General features: G+C 39.7%; 2 protein-coding genes across 2 annotated transcripts; both read left to right on the plus strand.

Moving 5' to 3' along the window:
• Window positions 1-6,737: 6,737 nt before the first annotated feature.
• On the plus strand, window positions 6,738-11,443 carry LOC131227651 (G2/mitotic-specific cyclin S13-7-like). The gene is made up of 8 exons (XM_058223451.1): window positions 6,738-6,914; window positions 7,788-7,899; window positions 8,005-8,098; window positions 8,729-9,064; window positions 9,245-9,493; window positions 9,908-10,062; window positions 10,832-11,017; window positions 11,103-11,443. Exons 1-8 carry the CDS (start codon window positions 6,878-6,880, stop codon window positions 11,242-11,244), a joined length of 1,311 nt encoding a protein of 436 aa, XP_058079434.1. The 5' UTR covers window positions 6,738-6,877; the 3' UTR covers window positions 11,245-11,443.
• A 5,248-nt stretch (window positions 11,444-16,691) lies between these two features.
• LOC131227511 (glutathione transferase GST 23-like) lies at window positions 16,692-18,224 on the plus strand. Its single transcript, XM_058223296.1, has 2 exons — window positions 16,692-17,034; window positions 17,761-18,224. Exons 1-2 carry the CDS (start codon window positions 16,726-16,728, stop codon window positions 18,121-18,123), a joined length of 672 nt encoding a protein of 223 aa, XP_058079279.1. The 5' UTR covers window positions 16,692-16,725; the 3' UTR covers window positions 18,124-18,224.
• The last annotated feature ends 998 nt before the right edge of the window (window positions 18,225-19,222 follow it).

Consider the following 19,222-nt stretch of genomic DNA (forward strand, 5'->3'; position numbering starts at 1 on the left):
ATACTTTTGAAACTCACTTTTGGAAAGATTCTAATGTTGAATGATGTCCTACATGTGCACGATATTAGAAGAAACTTGGTTTCTAATTTGCTCCTCAATAAGGCTCGTGTCAAGTTAGTATTTGATTCGAGATAAGCTTTTAATGACTAAGAATGAAACTTTTGTTGGTAAAGGAATACTGTAGTGATGGTTTATTCATTGTAAATGTATCCAATGATAATAATAAGAAGACATCCAGTTCTGTTTATATCGTTGAACCTTTTTATCTATGGCATAGTAGATTAGGTCATATGAATGTAGTATCTTTGAAGAAAATGAAAAGATTAGGTTTATTAGCTAATATATCTAATGAGGAATTCGATAAATGTGAAATATGTGTAGAATCAAAATTTATTAGAAAACCTTTTAAACGAATAGAAAGATCATCTGTTTTATTAGAGTTGATACACAATGACTTAGGTGATTTTAAAAATCACATGTCTAAAGAAGGAAAAAGATATTACATAACTTTTGTAGATGACTACTCTAGGTTCACTAGAGTCTATCTATTAAAGAACAAAGATGAAGCTTTATATGTTTTTTCTAAATACAAAATTGAAGTTGAAAATCAATTAAATATAAAAATTAAAAGACTTAGAATAGATAGAGGAGGTAAATATGAATCTTCTCAATTTAGAGAATTATGTGAAAAGAGTATAATAGTTCACAAAACTACAGCTCCTTATACACCAGAACAAAACGGAATAGCAGAACGTAAGAATAGAACTCTAAAGGAGATGATGAATGCTATGTTAAATAGTTTAGGCTTACCCTTAAATATGTGGGGAGAAATAATTCTGTCTACTAGTTATATCTCAAATAAGATTTATTCTAAATCTTCTGAACAAACACCTTATGAACTTTGGAAGAATCATGTTCCTAGCTATAAATATATTAAAGTATGAGGGTGTCTTACTAAAGTAAGATTACTTGAAACTAAGAAAAGAAAGTTAGGTCCTAAAACAACCGACTGTGTATTTATATGATACGCACAAAACAGTACAGCCTACAGGTTTCTAGTTTTAAAAACTAAGGATAATATTATAGATCCTAATACAATTATAGAAGCCAGGGATGCAGAGTTCTTTGAAAATGTATTCCCTATAAAATCTAAATTTATAGGAATAGAGGAAGTCAATGAATTAAATATTACATCTACTAGTAAAAATGCATACGAGAAAGTAGAAGAAGAGATACAACCAAGAAAAGGTAATAGGGTTAGAAGAGAAACTAACTTAGGAGATGGTTTTTTACCTTCTTAGTAGAAGATGATCCTACAACTTATACAGAAGCGATTAACTTTTCAGATGTAACTTTTTGGAATGAAGCAATAAATGATGAATTGGAATCTATAATATCTAATAACACTTGGGAACTTGTGGACCTACTACTTGGAAACAAATCAATAGGCTGTAAATGGGTGTTTAGAAAGAAACTAAAACCAGATGAGACTATTGATAAGTTTAAGGGTAGGTTGGTAGCGAAAGGTATTAAATAAAATGAAGAAATAGATTACTTTGATACATATTTTCCTGTAACTAGGATTACAACTGTTAAGATCTTAATAGCGATAACCTTCATATATAAACTGGTGATACACCAGATGGACGTTAAGACGGCTTTCCTAAATGGAGACTTAAAAGAAGAAATATATATGGAGCAACCTAAGAGTTATAAGAAATCAGATAAAGAAAATAAAGTATGTAGACTAATTAAATCACTATATAGTTTAAAATAGGCTCCTAAACAATGACATAAAAAATTTGATGGTATTTTAAAATCAAATGATTATCATATAAATGATGTAGATAGATATGTATATAGTAAAAATTTTTAAAATGATTATGTTATTATATGCCTTTATATTGATAATATGCTTATTTTTGGAACTAATATTAAATTAGTTAATGCAATTAAGAAATTCTTATCATCTAAGTTTGACATGAAAGACTTAGGAGAGGCTAGTGTAATCTTGGGTATTGAAGTAAACAGGAAAAATGGTGTTATTATATTATCACAATCTCATTATATTGAGAAAATATTGAGAAATTTTAACTATTTTTACTGTTTACCTGTCAGTACTCCTTATGATTATAGTGTGACTCTCATGAAGAATACAGAAAATAATGTCTCAATTAGAGTATTCCAAAATAATTGGTAACCTCATGTATCTAACAAACTACACTAGACCAGACATAGCTTTTACAGAAGTAAGGCTAAGTAGATATACACATAACCCTGGAAAAGAGCAGTAGAATGCCTTATCTAAGATTTTGAGATATCTAAAAGGTAGTATGGCCTATGGTTTACATTATAACGGTTATTTCCCTATATTGGAAAGATACAATGATACTAATTGGATCAGTGATTCAAATGAGACAAAATTCACTAGCGGATATATCTTCACTTTAGGTGGAGGAGCAGTCTCTTGGAAGTCTACCAAGCAAACATGTATCACTCGGTCGATTATGGAATCCAAGTTTATTGCCTTAAAAAAGGCTGAATCAGAAGCCGAGTGGCTTAGAAATCTCTTAGCTAATATACCATTGTGGTCAAATCCTGTATCGGCCGTGTCTATTCATTGTGACTGTCAAGCAGTTATAGCAAAAGCAAATAGTAAAATATATAATGGAAGGATCAGCCATATTAGACTCAGACACAATATAGTGAAACACATGTTGCGTGATGGAGTCATATCTATTGATTTCGTGAAGTTAGAAAAGAATCTTGCAGACCTCTAACCAAAAGACTATCTAAAAAGTTAGTCAATGATACATTAAAGGGAATGGGGCTGAGCCTAATATATGAACTGCCAGTGTCGGCAACCCAACCTATACAAGTGGAGATCCCATGAGATAGGTTCAATGGGTAAACAACAAAACATGAGGTAGACGATTGCACTGATTATATGAGCCCCTTTTATGGTGTACAGTGCAAGCAGCAACGCAAAAGGATGAGTTTTCAGAACTCTTAATGGATCCATAACTATATATTTGGTAGTGTATACAATTGCTACATACACTTGATGGAATTCACCAATATGGGTGTGAAGGTGGAGGCCGCTTCCTATGAGAATTTAGTCGAATTCTCTAGAGCACTTAAGAAATCCAGGTAATGGTGTATCACCGAAACGCACCAAACCACAAAGTCACTTGCAGAGGAAGAGTTGTGTGAGTGACATGTACTTACGATTTACATTAAAAGGATTCAGGTTCAAGACTATGATGTTACCTGATTCCTATAGACCTGTCTTGCTTACTCTAATGTTGGTTCAAGTCTATGGTGATACCGACATCATTGCACAACTATTATGCTTTAACCTGAAAGAGTTTTATTTTAAAACATGTGGGGGATTGTTGTATTTTGTTTTAAAAGTAAATATTAAAATTTGATTTTTCAATTTTTGGTTTCCCTCCACATTTTGAAATTGTTGGTGTTTTTGAGTTGTGGGTTTTGTCTCACATCGGATTTGACAAAGAAAATCCCCTATCTAGGGGGCATGTGAATTTAGTCTTGTGGGGGGTGCCAATAGCTCTAATCTATACCATTGACCGCACACGCACGCATGCGCCAAGCTGAGCCAGATTGAGCCGAGCCGAGCCGTGCCGAGCCGAGTTCACGTCCGTGTCCGTGTTCATGTGCGCGATGCGATGCGACGGGACGGGACAGGCTGGACTGGGTGTGGGTGCAGGTGCGGTGTGAGTGTACTCACGTGGGTGTGTGTGTGTGTGTGTATATGGGTACTCGCAGGACTTTATTTGCAAGAGTGTACTCGCACTTGCGCCTTTTCATTTTAAACCAGAGAGGTTTGTCCGTTCCGGTTGGTCGCATCTGTTGGGTTTAAACCCAACGGACCTAACCCTTTGTAAAGGGTGCTTATGCACCACTTCGAAGTCTATATAAAGACTTTCGATTTATGTTTGCAAATATGAAAATCATTCTCTCTTATAAAACACTCTCTGATATTCTGTTTTAAGCATTTTGATTGCTAAATTCGTCGCTGAGTCAACTCAGCACTTTCGGGTTAAACTGCAAGTGGTTCGAGCCCATATACAGTGAGTGCACCGCTGGGACCGGGTTCTTACGGAAAATCCTATGTGAATGCCCCAGGACACTGTGCTGGTTGGATAAGATGTTACAACAAATTCAAATTCAAGCTGAGTGACTCGCTCACGTCTCGACTCAATTCAATAAGTCCTCTTTCTCAAAACTTTAATTTCTTTTTTGTTCTCAATTTTCTATAGTATATTTAATTCAACCAAATATTCGAACATGGGTCACACCTAATTTGCTCCCGATTATCGTGCTCACATCCTGCCATGAGCTACCAGGCCTCCATGGACCACATGGCTCCCTACAAGTGTGCGCATTCATTTTCGTCCGTCCATTTCACTTCAAATTATCCCGATGTTTTTGTGATATTTTGACTAATTCTCGCCTTTTCTTGCTCTTCGCATGATTCCCCGCCCGAGGATGTGCACAATACTCTCTGTCCTGCGTGTACAACGTTGCACATCCAATCCTCTGGAGCGGATTAAGTGTGCCCCCGGACTCACCCAAGACGGTGCGGCCCTTACTGTGGGGCCTACCTTGATGTATGTATTCTGTATCCACACCGTTCATCCGGTTTTTAAGACTATTTTAGGCATCATACAAAAAATGAAGCAGATCCAATGAATAGGTGGACCATACCATAAGAAACATTGCTCATTGACTATTAATGGGCACAAAAGTTTTGAATTGAGTTGATATTTATTTTTTCCCTTATTCCAGGCTCATGTGACCTTATCAACGGATGATGGAAAATAAACACTACGTTTTTAATGGTAGAGCATTCAATCACCACTGTTTCCTAAGATATATGGTCCACCTGATTATTAAATCTGCCTAATTTTTTGGAATAATGATCTGAGATGATCCGGAAAAAATGAATGGACGATGTTGACACGTAATACTTACATCAAGGTGGGCCCCACAGTAAGTCCGTGACATCTTGGGTGAGGCGGGTTTCTCACCTAATCCGCTCCCCTAATACTCGACCCAGGTATTAACGGACGCGGATTGGGTGTTTACCTTGCCATCACCGATCTCCATGGTGGCAGGATTATGTGGGGCTACACTGATGTTTGTATTCATCCGAACCGTTCATCCGTTTTTCCAGTTCATTTAAAGCCCTGATTATAACATTGAAGCATATCCAAGATACAGGTGGACCACACCATAGGAAACAGTGGGGATTGAATGCGTGCCATTGAAAACTTTTTGCGGGCCACAGACGTTCTAGATTAAGCTGGTTAGTGGTTTACACTGAATATCTTCAAGTCATTTTCCTCCTTTTTAGATGGGCCCCCCATTTTCAGTTTTTACAAATGGGGCTATGGTTAAGTAATCCAAACCGTTAATATAATTGGACCCACTTTGGATGGCCCATAAATCTTAACAATCGGAAACCCTAACTGTCAGTCTAGCAGATAGAACATTCAGACAGAAAATGGAGCAACGGCTGGCATTCATCAAAGGCCAAAGATTATTTTGATAGGAGCCTCCAGTACATGGATTTTGGTGTATGGACCATCTACTGTGGGTCCCACCATGCCAATGGTTTGATCACCTAACCGTAGGTGATAGCCCCTGTTCAAACGGACAGGCATTGCCTCTAGACCACCCAACTATTTGTGGCCCACCGTGATGTATGTGCTTATCCACACGGTTCATCCATTTTAACAGCTCATTTTAGTGAAGGAGCCCAAAAATGAGGTAGATAAAAATCTCAAGTGCACCACAACATGAGAAACAGTGGGGATGATGACTTCACCGTTGAAACCTTCACAGGGCCCACCATGATGTTTGGTTTCCATCGAACCTGTTGATAAGGTCACAAAGACCAGGATGAATGGAAAATACAAATATCAGCTTGATCCAAAACTTCTATGGCCCCGAGAAAATTTCAACGGTAGGCATTCAATCTCCTCCATTTCCTGTGGCGTGGGCCACTCAGAGCGTTGGATCTGCCTCATTGTTAGGCTCAAGCACTGAAATGATCTGGAAAAGCAGATGGATGGCGTGGATAAAATAAATACATCACGGTGGGCCCCACAGAGGAGGTCACTGGGCTCCCTGCAGTCCGCTTCCTGTTCAAACTTGACGGTATTGTACCTCCTTGCTCGTAGAGAGGCAAGCAACCAACGGATACGGCAGATCCGGAGAACCTGGAAAGGGAATTTATCAATCTGTACCGTCCATCCAGTCAAACGTACTCTAAATAAAAGGATTGCAAAAAATCGAAGGGATTGGATTATCCCATCAATCTAATTAATGGACTATAAACCGACGGTTGAAAACAAAAATAGTGGACTGCCGACATCGAGTAGGAGTAAGCGAGAAAATTGATAGATAGTTTTTGAACAGTGACCCATCTATTATATTCCCCATTAGATGGACGGTTCAGATTATATGAATCCATGCCACGTGTACTATGGAGAGACGAGTCTACCGGATTATTCTTCTCTCATGTCAACAGACCGCTAGCATTCAAAAGCGCCACAACGGCTACATATCCTTCTTTTTATATAAAAACCGTTTCGGACCGTTGGATTAGAATACCGGACGGTGGAGATTCGAGGGAAGTCGACCGTTGGGGTAGGCGTCTCCTCGTTTCAATCTTATAAAAGTAAAGCTACTTCTCCTAACCCTTTTCATAACACAGAGAGAGAGAGAGAGAGAGAGAGAGAGAGAGAGGATTTTTGTATTGGGACATCTTCTCTCTGCCGTTGATCGATTGATCGAGCCCGTGAATCGAATCTGAAAGGGGTGTTGGGATAAATTCAAGGAGGGAGAGATGGCATCAAGAGCTATAGTTCCTCAGCAACAGAGAGGTATTGCAGATTTCCCATAGCTTCTGAGATAAAAGAAATGTCGGGTGCCTTTCTTTGTTTTATTTTCGATCGGTTTTCCTCCTTTTCTTTGGTGGGGTTTCTTTGATTCGAAGCGATTTGCATTGTTTGCTTTCTCTGTTCTTTGAATCTTCTCTTTGGTTTTTCTCCTTTCTTTTATCGGAAAGATGTGGGGGTTTTCCCATTTCGTAGATTCTTCTTTTTCATGCATCTCCGCTGATGTTTTATGGTGCTCGGATTTTGCGATGTCTGACCCCAAATTGCAAGCTGCCCAAAAACAAATTTCAATGTTTCTGCCAAGGAATTTCTTTCTCTTTCTCTCTCTCTGGAATTCTTAATGTGGGTTTTCTTTTTGAATGTTTCTCCATGGGATTTCGGTTTTTCAAGGGTTATAGATTTTCTTCCCCATTTGGAATTCTAGTGTCATGTTGTTTTTACATCTGGCGGGGATCTCTTTCTTCTTAGAGATTTCTCTTGTATTTTGCCACTTTTCAGCAATTTTCTGGGCTCAACAAACTTTAATGTGGGGCCCACCTTCTGTTGATCAAAATCGTTCATGAGGTCACACCCCCGAATTGGATGATTGGATCCGTTTATTGCTGCCACTGGATGGGTAGGATTGTTGGACAGAGGGAGATAATGTGCTATCCAACGATTGGGCCTACCAGATGCAAAAGCCTACCTATCTAATGGTCAGGATACTTGGGGTGAACAAAGATCATGGTTTCTTTCAACCGAGAATCATACAATCCCTCTCCTTTTCTAGACAAACTCTTCATTGGATCTTCTTTTGTCATTTGCTGTTGTTGCTGAATTCCGTTAACGAAAAATGCCTTCTCTCACGAAAATCTGCAGGTGGGGCGGCTGCCGTAGGAAAACAGAAGGCCGTCCCAGCCGACGGAAACAACCGGCGAGCTCTTGGAGATATTGGCAATCTTGTCAATGTTCGAGGCACTGCCATTGAAGGGTGAATTGCATCCGCCTCTAATCTCAACCTGGAATATTGCATTTCTGTCTGCCATTGCAGGTTTTTCATAGCCTTTGCTAACGTTTCTGTTCTTAATTGATTAAGGAAGCCGCAGCAGCAGATCACTCGCCCCATCACAAGGAGTTTCTGCGCTCAGCTTCTTGCGAATGCGCAGGCAGCTGCTGCAGCTAATAATAAGGTAATAGGAATTCCTAATCATTCTCTTTGTTTTCTTAATTGGGATTGATTAAATTGATGGTCCTGATGATTTTGGTACCCCAGTAAATCTGGACCATTGGTTGTCAATTGTAATTCTTCATTTTTCCTCGCACAATGATACAATGGAATGGCCCACCCCATGATTATTATGTTACTGATATGTGGGCCCCAGAACCTTAGATGGTGGGTCCCATTATAATTTGATGGTCATTTGGTTGATGTTCATTTTAAAGCAGGAGATGCAATGATGGCCCATCCCATGAATTATTATGTTACTGATATGTGGCCCCTACCCAGATGACAATATTGTGCTTACTGAGATGGTGGGTTAATAATCGATATGGCGGGTCCCATCTGTAACGTTCTTTTGATTGAGATGGTGGGTCCCACCTATAACGTTCTTTCGATCGATGATCATGTCACATTCATTGTTACTGATATGTGGCCCCTACCCAGATGACAATATTGTGCTTACTGAGATGGTGGGTTAATAATCGATATGGCGGGTCCCATCTGTAATGTTCTTTTGATTGAGATGGTGGGTCCCACCTATAATGTTCTTTCGATCGATGATCATGTCACATTCATTGAGTTGGTTTCCCATGTGCAGAAATCAGTTGCAGTTGTTGCAGATGTTGGAGTCAAAGCAAAGGGTGGCGCCAAGGTAGCCAAACAGAAAGTTACTGTGAAGCCGAAACCAGAGAAGGTAATTGAGATAAGCCCCGATACGGAGGAGGAAGCTAAGAAATTTGAAAACAAGACTAAATTACATGAAGGATCATCAAGGAAGAAAGTGGTGACCCTCACTTCGATCCTCACCGCACGAAGCAAGGTCGCCTGTGGACTAACAACGCGAGTCACAGATATTGATGCGGCGGATGCGGAGGATCAGTTGGCGGTTGTCGATTATGTTGAAGACATTTACAAATTTTACAGGCTTGCTGAGGTATTGAGAATCTCCTTGCTGTTCGTCAGGTGGGCCATATGTGTATGTTGGTGAATGTGAACCATTGTTCAAATGCAGAATGCAAGTGAGCCACCTGATGGGCTGCCTGGGTAGAGTTCATCTTATGTTGAATCCTTTCTGTTTTAGCTAATTGAATGGGTTTTTAAATTTCTAATGCAGACTGCCAGTCGGGTTCATGACTACATGGACACACAGGTCGAGATCAACGAAAAGATGCGGTCGATCCTTGTCGACTGGCTGATTGAAGTCCATAAAAAATTTGAACTTATGCCAGAAACCCTCTACCTTACCATCCACATCGTCGATCGATACCTTTCAATGAAAACGGTGCTGCGAAGGGAGTTACAGTTGGTGGGCATGACTGCGATGCTCATCGCCTGCAAATACGAGGAGATTTGGGCCCCAGAGGTATTTAACAAGGAAAAATATACAAAATATACAATGAACATGTGTGCACTACATCAGTACATGGTGGAGATCAGTCCACCCTACCCCATCCTTGGCAAATCCATGGGGGAGATCAAGATGGGCCATATGATTTATTTATTTTTTTCATTCGGTTCTCGCACACTTACATTTCAGTGATGCAGATCATTATATGCTGGGTCCCAAAATCATTCTTCCATTACTCTACATAATGGATCCTAGTCCCCACATCAGATCATGCTGGATTGGCCGCCGGATTAATGATATGGATCACTGAAAGATGGACCCAAATGGAAAAACACAGCTGATAATTGAATGGAAAAACACCATTACAATTTCTGATTCTGTTATTGTGATAGATTGATTGATGGTGGCCTGGGTTGTGGACATTGGCAGGTGAACGATTTCATTTGCATATCAGACAGGGCTTACAACAGAGAACAGATTCTGGGTATGGAGAAAAGCATTTTGAACAAGCTTGAATGGAGCTTAACTTTCCCAACACAATACCAATTCCTCGTGCGGTTTCTCAAAGCTGCTGCTGCATCCCATCAGATCAAATAGCATGAATCAAACGATGGGTCCCACATGATTCTATTAGTTCCACAATTTGCTTGATGTATCAGCTAATGCATTTTTTTTTTCCTGGAAGCGTTTGATTCTACTAGGTCCCATTGATTGATGTCTATCAACGGTTTGGATGACCAAATGATGGGTCCCACATGAACAGTTTGGACGACCAAATGATGGGTCCCACATGAATCTAAATGTTCTTTTCCTATATTCACCTATCTAGAATAGGGGAATGTAGGATCATCTTGTATGTGGTCTCATGATTGATAAGACATGCTCAAGCTAGCATAGGGGAATGCCATTGATCTTGTATGTGGTCCCATGCATGAAAATCTCATGTTCTTTCCTATATTCACCTATCTTGTGAGTGGTCCCATGATAAGAGGTGATTCATGCCGTTAATTTGATGGGTCCTATCAACAGTTCGGAAACTTTGGTTGACCAAACAACGGGTCCCACATGAATTGTCCACAATATCTGCTAAGGCATGAATCAAGCTAGCATAGGGGAATGCCATTGATCTTGTATGTGGTCCCATGCATGAAAATCTCTTGTTCTTTTCCCATATTCACCTAGCTTGTGAGTGGTCTCATGATAAGATTCATGTCATTAATTTGATTGGTCCTATCAACAATTTGGAAACTTTGGATGACCAACCAACAGGTCCCACATGAATCTTGGTCTACAACAATCTGCTTGATATATAAAAAATTCGGTTGGATGCGGCTGATCCTTTGAACAAAAAATGCAGATGGAGAATATGGTTTGCTTCTACGCGGAGTTGGCTTTGATGCAGTACTCCACAATAATAATGTATTGCCCATCAATGGTTGCAGCTTCTGCAGTCTATGCGGCCCACTGCACTCTCAAAAAGACTCCTTCTTGGAGTGAAACACTCAAGCACCACACAGGGTTCTCTGAGCCACAACTCATGTATGTGATTTTATTTTTTCCTACTAGACATGCACCACCATATACTAGCTTCTGTGAGTAAATTGTGTTTGCTGCCTTAATATAGGGATTGTGCCAAGACGTTGGTGAAATTCCATTCCTTGGGGGGAGAGGGCAAACTGAAGGTGGTTTACAGGAAGTATTCGTGCCCTCAACGAGGGGCCGTTGCTTTGCATCCTCCTGCGGAAAAGCTACTAGAGAGGAGTTGAAGGTGGGTTGCTGATCAATGTAAAAGCCATGGCAAGCTTCGGATGAGGGGGTGGTGGTCAAATTCTTTTGATTTATTTGGTGATTAGTTTCATGTCATGGAGCATGAAGATTGTAATCATCTAATTTGATGATGAAACAAAAAAAGAGAGATTGAAATTTCAATTGGAATTTTTTATGTATGATGTCCAAGATTTTTTGATTTGTGAGATTGAACTCTTGTGAGAAATTTGAGATGTCATCCATGTTTCTTTCAGCTTATCCAATTCATACCATACATTAAATATAGTTTTTGAAGTTTGAAATCATTAAGTGAGTGAAATGGAGTGGAATCCTAGTTTTTTCTTTCATAAGAACCATCATGATAAAGAAGGGAGTGAATTTCGCTCCAAAAACAATGATGCAGTGGACAGTTAATCTGAAACCTGAATTTTTTCAGTCAAAACACCTGATTGATATTCAATTTTCAGGTTGAGGGCTCCAATTCCAAAATGCTGGATCCTACTCTCATGGCTCAGACTCTGCATTTCAACAGTAGGTTGCAAAGGCTGGTTTTCAGGTTTGATCTGGGGTTTTGTGTTACTGGGTTGCAAAAGTCCATTTTGGGTTTGATTTGGGTATTTTTTTGATTTAGTTCCATTGTGTTTTTCCCCTCTCAATTGTAACCCCTCTCATTTGGACTTGTTTATATTGTGCTGGCCATTACGATTGAATATGTTTTTTCTTTGATCCTGAAACATTTAAAGCTATTGAAAGAGTAAATGGTTGATCCAGTGAGTGCTCCACCGAAAAAGTAATGATTGAAATCTAAGCTATGGAAAGTGCCATTAAAATCATTGGTCAGCTCTTTTAAAGCATTCGGTCCACATCAAAAGTGTTTTTGCTCTCTCACCGTATGCTACTCATCATTTAGTTGCGTGTCTTTCTTTCTTTGGGTCCTTATGACTTAGTGTACTCGTAAGAGTTTCCAACATAGAGAGGTCATGGGTTCGAGTACCCATTGTGGTGTGTGTAAAACAAAGTCCCAACAAGTGGGCGTTAAGTGCAGGTGGCAGGTGTTTGATAAGTTGCTTGGTTGACCACCATGGTATCATTGGAGAGGAATTGTGATCGAAGAAGGCATCTCATCCGCGGTCATGATCAGATAGTGCCTTGTTCTGTTGAGCAAGTGAGAGTTATAATTGCTCCCACCATGCAGAAGTATCAGATTTCTTGTGGCTGAGCGCCGCCCTAAGCTCGGGGTGGAATTAGTGTATCCGTAATACGGTCGAGTGTTGCCTGAAGTCTTTGCATGTCAATTGACTCTCCCAGTGGAAAGCTTCCATTCTTTTCGATAGATAATGAATCGTTAGTTGACATGATTTTGGTTCATTCCATCATTAGTTGTCATCGGACCGATAGGAGTCTTTGCTCTGATACCACTTGGCGCAGGGAGAGATGTGATGAGGTTGATCACTGTCTTCCTCAGGGGATAACTACTCCAAATCCATAGAGCTCTCTAGACTTCTCAAAGAGATTCCTCGAATCCACGAGAGATAAAAGTAAGAATAATTCTAATAATTTGAAATAATTTAGGAATAATCTAGGAAAGAGTAAAGACTTAGATTCTAACTCTTACTGTAAGTTTGACCTTTATTTCTAATAGAGACTTCATGGTTTTCAGCCAAAAATTAAGTGTCCAATTTGGCCCAACTATGTTATTCTCCTAATTTTTCTAAGCCATTTTCATGTTTGGCATGACTTCTAGAAGTTATAGATGAAAAGTTATACTTGGTCTAAAACTTACTATTTATAGTAAAAAACAAAATTAAATGGGACTTTTGACTTTTGATGTGATGGAATTTCGCAAATCCTGGGTGGGGAACTGGCATAGTGGGTTTGGTTGACTTAAGTAGGTTCTCATACCCTAAAATCACATATAATGTCAAAAATCTCATCCCGGTTTGCAAGATATGACTGATATAAAGTTATGATAGTCCGGATCATTTCCGTATCCAATCGGACTTTCTCTAGTCTATCTTTTCCATGAAAGTGTCTGCAACCCGCTCTACATCACCATCAGAAAAATGGGCCAGCTTATTTTATTTAGCCTTGTATCTAATGCGGGATTACACATCTAATATTTGAAGTGAACATCACATCACATCATGGTGCACAGGTCTTTACTCATGCCTTAGTGGTCTACTCACAAGAGTTTCAACACAATGTTATGGTTTCAAGTCGCATTGTGGTGTGAGTGCTTGGGTGTGTGGGGGTATGAGTGCACCTTAAAAAAAAGGGTCCCTGACAAGAATCCATACAGTGTCTCTGCCACAACTGCTTTCATGTATTAAAGAAAAATGTGCAGTGACACGCACATGAACCCACTGATGTGCATGTGAAATTCATTCCGACCATTGGATAAATCAGGCTGACCTGTTATTTAGATGGGCCACACCAAAGAGATATCACCGTGATTTTTTTTACAAAAGCCCAATGTGATGATTACGTGATATCCACTCAAAAAATAAAAACATTTTAGCCAAGGCCAAAACATCAAGAGAACTCGTGATTCAGGTGGGCCACACTAAGGGAAACGGGATTGGGATTGGGATTGGTAGTGACTCCTCCCGTGCTGAGATCTCCTTACCCGTCCGTGCTGGAAAAGCTTTGTGGGTCCATCATGATGTATGTATTTTATCTACACCTCCGTCCATTTTGGATAATTATTTTAAGCTTTGAGCCCAAAAATAAGGTAGATCCAAGCCTCAAGTGGACCACACCATAGGAAAATAATGGTGATTAAACACTCCCCATTTTAAAGTTCCTAGGCCCCTGAAGTGTTTTTTAGCCATCCAACCTGTTGATTAGGTCACACAGGCCTGGGTGAAAGGAAAACAGAAATATTAGTTTGATACACTCCCATGGCTTCTAAGAAGTTTGTAATGGTGGGCATCAAGTGACCACTATTTCCTGTGGTGTGGTCCAACTGAGATTTGGATCTACTTCATTTTTAGGATAATGCACTAAAATGCCTTTGCAAAATGGATGGATAGATAGCATGGAGAAAAAAAACATATACGTCATATAGAAGTGGATCGCCTGTGACCCTGCCACAGGGGTGTATCTTTGTGCCTGGCTGGGGCCGGGTGGGGCCACAGAGATATCCATGACAATCATACTCTGTCCATCTATTTTAAAAGACCACAATAAAACACGATTATAAAAATAAGGCAGATCCAAAAACATATGTGGGCCATACCATCTGAAACAGTGGGGGTTGAATGCTTGGTGGTGACACAACTTTTATACGAACAGTTTGGATGGCATATAAACATCATGGCCAGCTCCGGGAAGGTTTCAACGGTGGATGTTGCTGTTCCTACTGTCTTGTTGGTGTGGCCCATGGCATTTAATCATCATGGTCAGCTCTAGGAAGGTTTTAATGATGGATGTCGATGTTCCCACAGTTTGATGTGTGGTGTGGCCCAAATGAGTTTAGGATCTGCCTTATTTTTAAAATCTGATCCTATTATATTATCTTTCAAAACAGATGGACGGAGTTGGATTTGTCATGAACTTCTCCGTGGAACCCAACCAAGGTCACAGGCAATGCTCTCCCTTGCATCATTGTGGGCCCAACACTGACTGTTATCATATCTGAGTAGGGCTGTACACGAGTCAAGCTAGCTCGAAAAGCTCGCTTGACTCGGCTCGACTTAGCTTGAAAGGCCGACTCAAGGCGAGTCAAGCAATATATTTTAATTTTATATATATATATATATATATATATATATATATAAGTTAAAAAAAAAAGAAGTTAAAATTTAAAAGTTTTTACTAAAAAACTCTATCCGACTTTACCCGTCCCCATTTCCTCTTTTTCTTTCCCTTACCCTACTAAGGTAAACTTGACTCAACTTGAGATAAACTCGACTCAACTTGAACCACGGGCTCGACTTGAACTCGACTCGAAAGCTTTGGCAAACAAGCCAAGCTTCAATGTTGAGCTCCAGGGTGAGCTCAAACTCGAGTATAGCATGGACAAGTTAAGCCAAGCTAGGCCCACCTCAACTTGACTCGGATCGATGTACAACCCTAAATCTGAGTCCGATCAGCTGGGGTTTAGGGGAAAAAAAATAGATAATGCCCTGAAATGAGGGGTCAAAAGGATTATTTTAAGTGGAAAACGCATGTCATTGTGCACCAACCAGTATTGAATCTGAGCCTGTTCATAGGCCCACCTTGATGTGTGTTTTGTATATCCACTCCGTCTATCTGTTTTGCCAGCTCATTTTAGGGCATGAACCCAAAAGAGAATCAGATCCAAATCTCAAGTGGACCACACCATATGAAATAGTGTTGATTGAACGTTCACCATTAAAATCTCCTAGAGCCCGGCATTATGTTTTTCTGCCATGCAACCATTGGATAAGGTCACAAAGACCTGGATGAAGGTTTTCTGTTTTTCTCGACGCTGGTTGAGACAACCGGCGATGGTGGACCATACCACCGGAAACAATAGCGATTGAATGCCCACCGTTGAAAACATTATAATGGGCCACGCCATTTACTCAACGAAGCCAGTGGAATGATAAGTATAACATTAATAGTAGCTTTTGGAAAGCCTTTTTGAAAAAGGTAAGGTAGTTATTTGTAAAATTCCCTTCTATTCAATGTTGCGTATGCGATGATGCCATAGGAAGTTGACTTGTCGCATTTAGCTAAAGAGCCGTCAAAAGTGGATGACAGCCTTCCAATGCAATTAATTGCATTTGAACATATCGATCATCCATATCATCAATCTGGACCGCCCATTTGGTATAGGCTGCTCTTAATAGGCTATATTGACAAATAATTCTACTCAGATGACCCAAAAAGCCTAGACAGTGGCATCACAAATGAATGGACGAGATCCAGTCAGGGATATTTAGAAGCATTCAATTGCTGATATTTTTCAATAGAAGCATGGTAGAGTATCATTGACCTAGTGGACGGTCCAGATTGATGATATGGATTTTGGACATGTCCAAATGAAACTATATGCATTGGAAGGTTTTCATACACTTAGCCCATGAAACCATTTGTTTCGTCGGTACAACTGTCCATGTTTGACTGAACAGACACCATCACCATCCCCATCACCCTCATTCGATCGGTTGGCGGCCATCCTATCAACACATGTTGGAGATATACTGCAATCTGGACTGCCCAAATGGTAGAAATGACTCACGAAGATCATATGGTCCTAACCATCCAACTATTGTTGACTTAGTCAAATGGATGGTTAAAAATAAAATAATCAAGAGCCCAATTTCATAAAAAGTCCAAATCAGATGGTTGAGATCATCAAATCAACGCAAAGGTCTACCCAAATGGGGTCCATTCTTCTTATAGCCAGAGTGATGACGTACGTGCATGCATCATGTTCAGTTCTTTGAATTTATCTATATAAATAGGGAGGGGAAGAAGATGAGCTTCCACAGCTTGAAATTTCAATTGAAATGGGAGAAGTGAAGGTTTTTGGAGCATTCGCAAGCCCTTTCTGTTATAGGATTGAATGGGCCCTTAAGCACAAGGGAATCACATACGAATACGTCGATGAAGATCTACGTAACAAAAGTCCATTGCTTTTGAAGTACAATCCTGTTTACAAGAAGGTTCCAGTGCTCTTGCACGATGGAAATCCAGTCACGGAATCGCTTGTCATTCTCGAATACATCGATGAAACATGGAAGGAAAATCCCATATTGCCTGAAGATCCTTATAAGCGAGCAATGGCACGGTTCTGGGCCAAGTTCGCTGATGAGAAGGTAATCTTTTTATCATTTGTTATTCAAGTTTTTAATTTTATTCATTTTTGGGGGTGTTTGGTTGCGCTAAGTTTTATGAAATAACATGAAAAATTGCACTAAATTAGACTATTTAATTATAAAATATCACAAAATTTCAATATATTATATGCAACCAAACGCACCCTTACCTCTAACATGAAAAGGGATGCAAAGTAGAGTTGGAGTCAAGCTAGTTGTTACTCTTAATTGAATCAAATTATTGGAATTTAATTCAATTGAGCATCCAAACACAACCCGATTACGCGTTCAAGTTGAGCTTTTTAGAGAATTAGATCAATTTCTTTCAGTTATATATTCTAAGGTTGCAATGATCCATAATCAAATCTTGATAACTCAATTGGTATCCAATGTGGTGTTCGAGTGGGCCCACCTACGATCATGGTACATTTGGGTAGTTGGGTTCCACCATGGATTGCACATGATCCCAAAGTCATGCTAATTAGATGATTGTAACCATCCAAGTCCTAAGTAAGATGGAAGACCCTTGTCCAAGTGGTTGTGATCTTCCATTCAGTGTATTCTTTGGGGGTCATGATATGGGTTGTTGTGGTCATACTGCACTCATTTTGGTGGGCCCCACATGGGAACTTACAATGCCACAAGTTAAGAAGAATCCAAACAAGATTATAGATCTGTTCAGTTGGTTAATTAGATCTAATGATACATTCCTATATAATGATGCAGTGTTTCTCTAGCATTCGCACTGCTTTATTTTCGCAAGGAAAAGAGCAAGAACAAGCAATAGAATCCATATTAGAAGCGCTCAAGACCCTCGATGCAGAGCTTGAAGGGAAGAAATTCTTCGGAGGAGAGACGATCGGGTTCGTAGATATAGTGGCTGGTTGGATCCCGCATTGGCTCCCTGTGTTAGAGGAAGTGTCGGACATGAAGCTATTAGACGCTCATCGATTCCCATCACTCGATGCATGGGCCAAGAATATCAACGAAGTTCCAGTTATCAAAGAGAATCTCCCACCTCGTGATAAGATGATGACAGCCTACCACGGCAAGATGAAGAACATGGTTTCATCAGCCACCAGCAAATAAACTAGCTTTTCTTTTTTATATGATGTAGTTGAAATTAAGTCCATGTATTTCCCAAAAAATGCATTGATTAGGAGTTTAGAAGGTTTCTTTCCTTCTCTTTATTTTGGGCAACTTGTGAGAAAATTTTGATGAAGTGATTGTAGCACATGTGTGGGCCATTCATTAGGTGTAGTGAGATTTGGGCTTAGATGGGGCCTTACAAATGGTGTAAACCATCGAACAAACAGGTGGGCTACACGTTTTTGGCGAGATGCATCTCTGTGGCCACATTTCGCAACCTTTGAAGGCTTTTCAAGCTATGTATCTGGTGGGCCCCACCCTTAGGTGACGCTCCAAAAAGATGGATATGGTGGGTTCATCAGCTGGGCTGTAAGCATATCCTCGATGTTGATTTTGTTGTAATCTCGTGTTTCAGAATAAATAATTAAAATGATTTGAAAAATTCTCTCTTAAGTTTTTATAAAAGCAACAAAGATATTTTGTCTTGTAGTGGTGTGAGTTTAGTCTCATGTTGGATAGGCAAGAAGAAATCTTTTCATTTATAAGAAGAAGATTTTGTATAGGGCTTAGGCCCTTTTTAGGGGGCTTGTGAATTTGGTTGTTTGGGGGCTATGCCATCGGCACCAATCTATTCCATGAACCATATGCACGTGCAGGCCGAAACATAGAGTGGCATAGTGCGGTGTTGTGTGGTACAGCTTAAAAATTTTTGTTGCTTTTTTAAAATTTCTATTTGCAACAGTTATTTGTTTTTTTAATTTTCGAACAGAGGCGAAAAACGAAAAAGCTTCTTTTTTCAAAAAACCTGATAGCCATGACTATTAGTAGGGGTGCGTACACACCCATTTGAGGCAACCTTTGAAGTCTATAGTAGACTTCTTTGGTTTCGAATTTTTAATTAAGTTTAATTTTTTGACTGTCTCTCTCACACTTCTAATATCTACAGCTATTTCATCTAGTTCAATCTTTGGTATATACATATAGTGATGGTTCGGGTCTTCGTACATCGAGTGTATCGGTGTGACGAGACAACATTCGAGGGTATCTTGGAGATTGATTGTCCAGTATTTCTATTGTAGTACGGACATCGTCCAAAGGA

Source organism: Magnolia sinica, chromosome 15 (assembly GCF_029962835.1).
Source record: "Magnolia sinica isolate HGM2019 chromosome 15, MsV1, whole genome shotgun sequence".
NCBI lineage: Eukaryota > Viridiplantae > Streptophyta > Magnoliopsida > Magnoliales > Magnoliaceae > Magnolia > Magnolia sinica.

Coding starts and splice junctions, on each gene's coding strand:
- LOC131227651 (XM_058223451.1), top strand. CDS start 6,878: ATGGCATCAAGAGCTATAGTTCCTCAGCAACAGAGAG. Junction 6,915..7,787: donor AGTTCCTCAGCAACAGAGAG/GTATTGCAGATT, acceptor GAAAATCTGCAG/GTGGGGCGGCTGCCGTAGGA. Junction 10,063..10,831: donor AAAGCTGCTGCTGCATCCCA/TCAGATCAAATA, acceptor TGAACAAAAAAT/GCAGATGGAGAATATGGTTT.
- LOC131227511 (XM_058223296.1), top strand. CDS start 16,726: ATGGGAGAAGTGAAGGTTTTTGGAGCATTCGCAAGCCCTTTCTGTTAT. Junction 17,035..17,760: donor CCAAGTTCGCTGATGAGAAG/GTAATCTTTTTA, acceptor ATAATGATGCAG/TGTTTCTCTAGCATTCGCAC.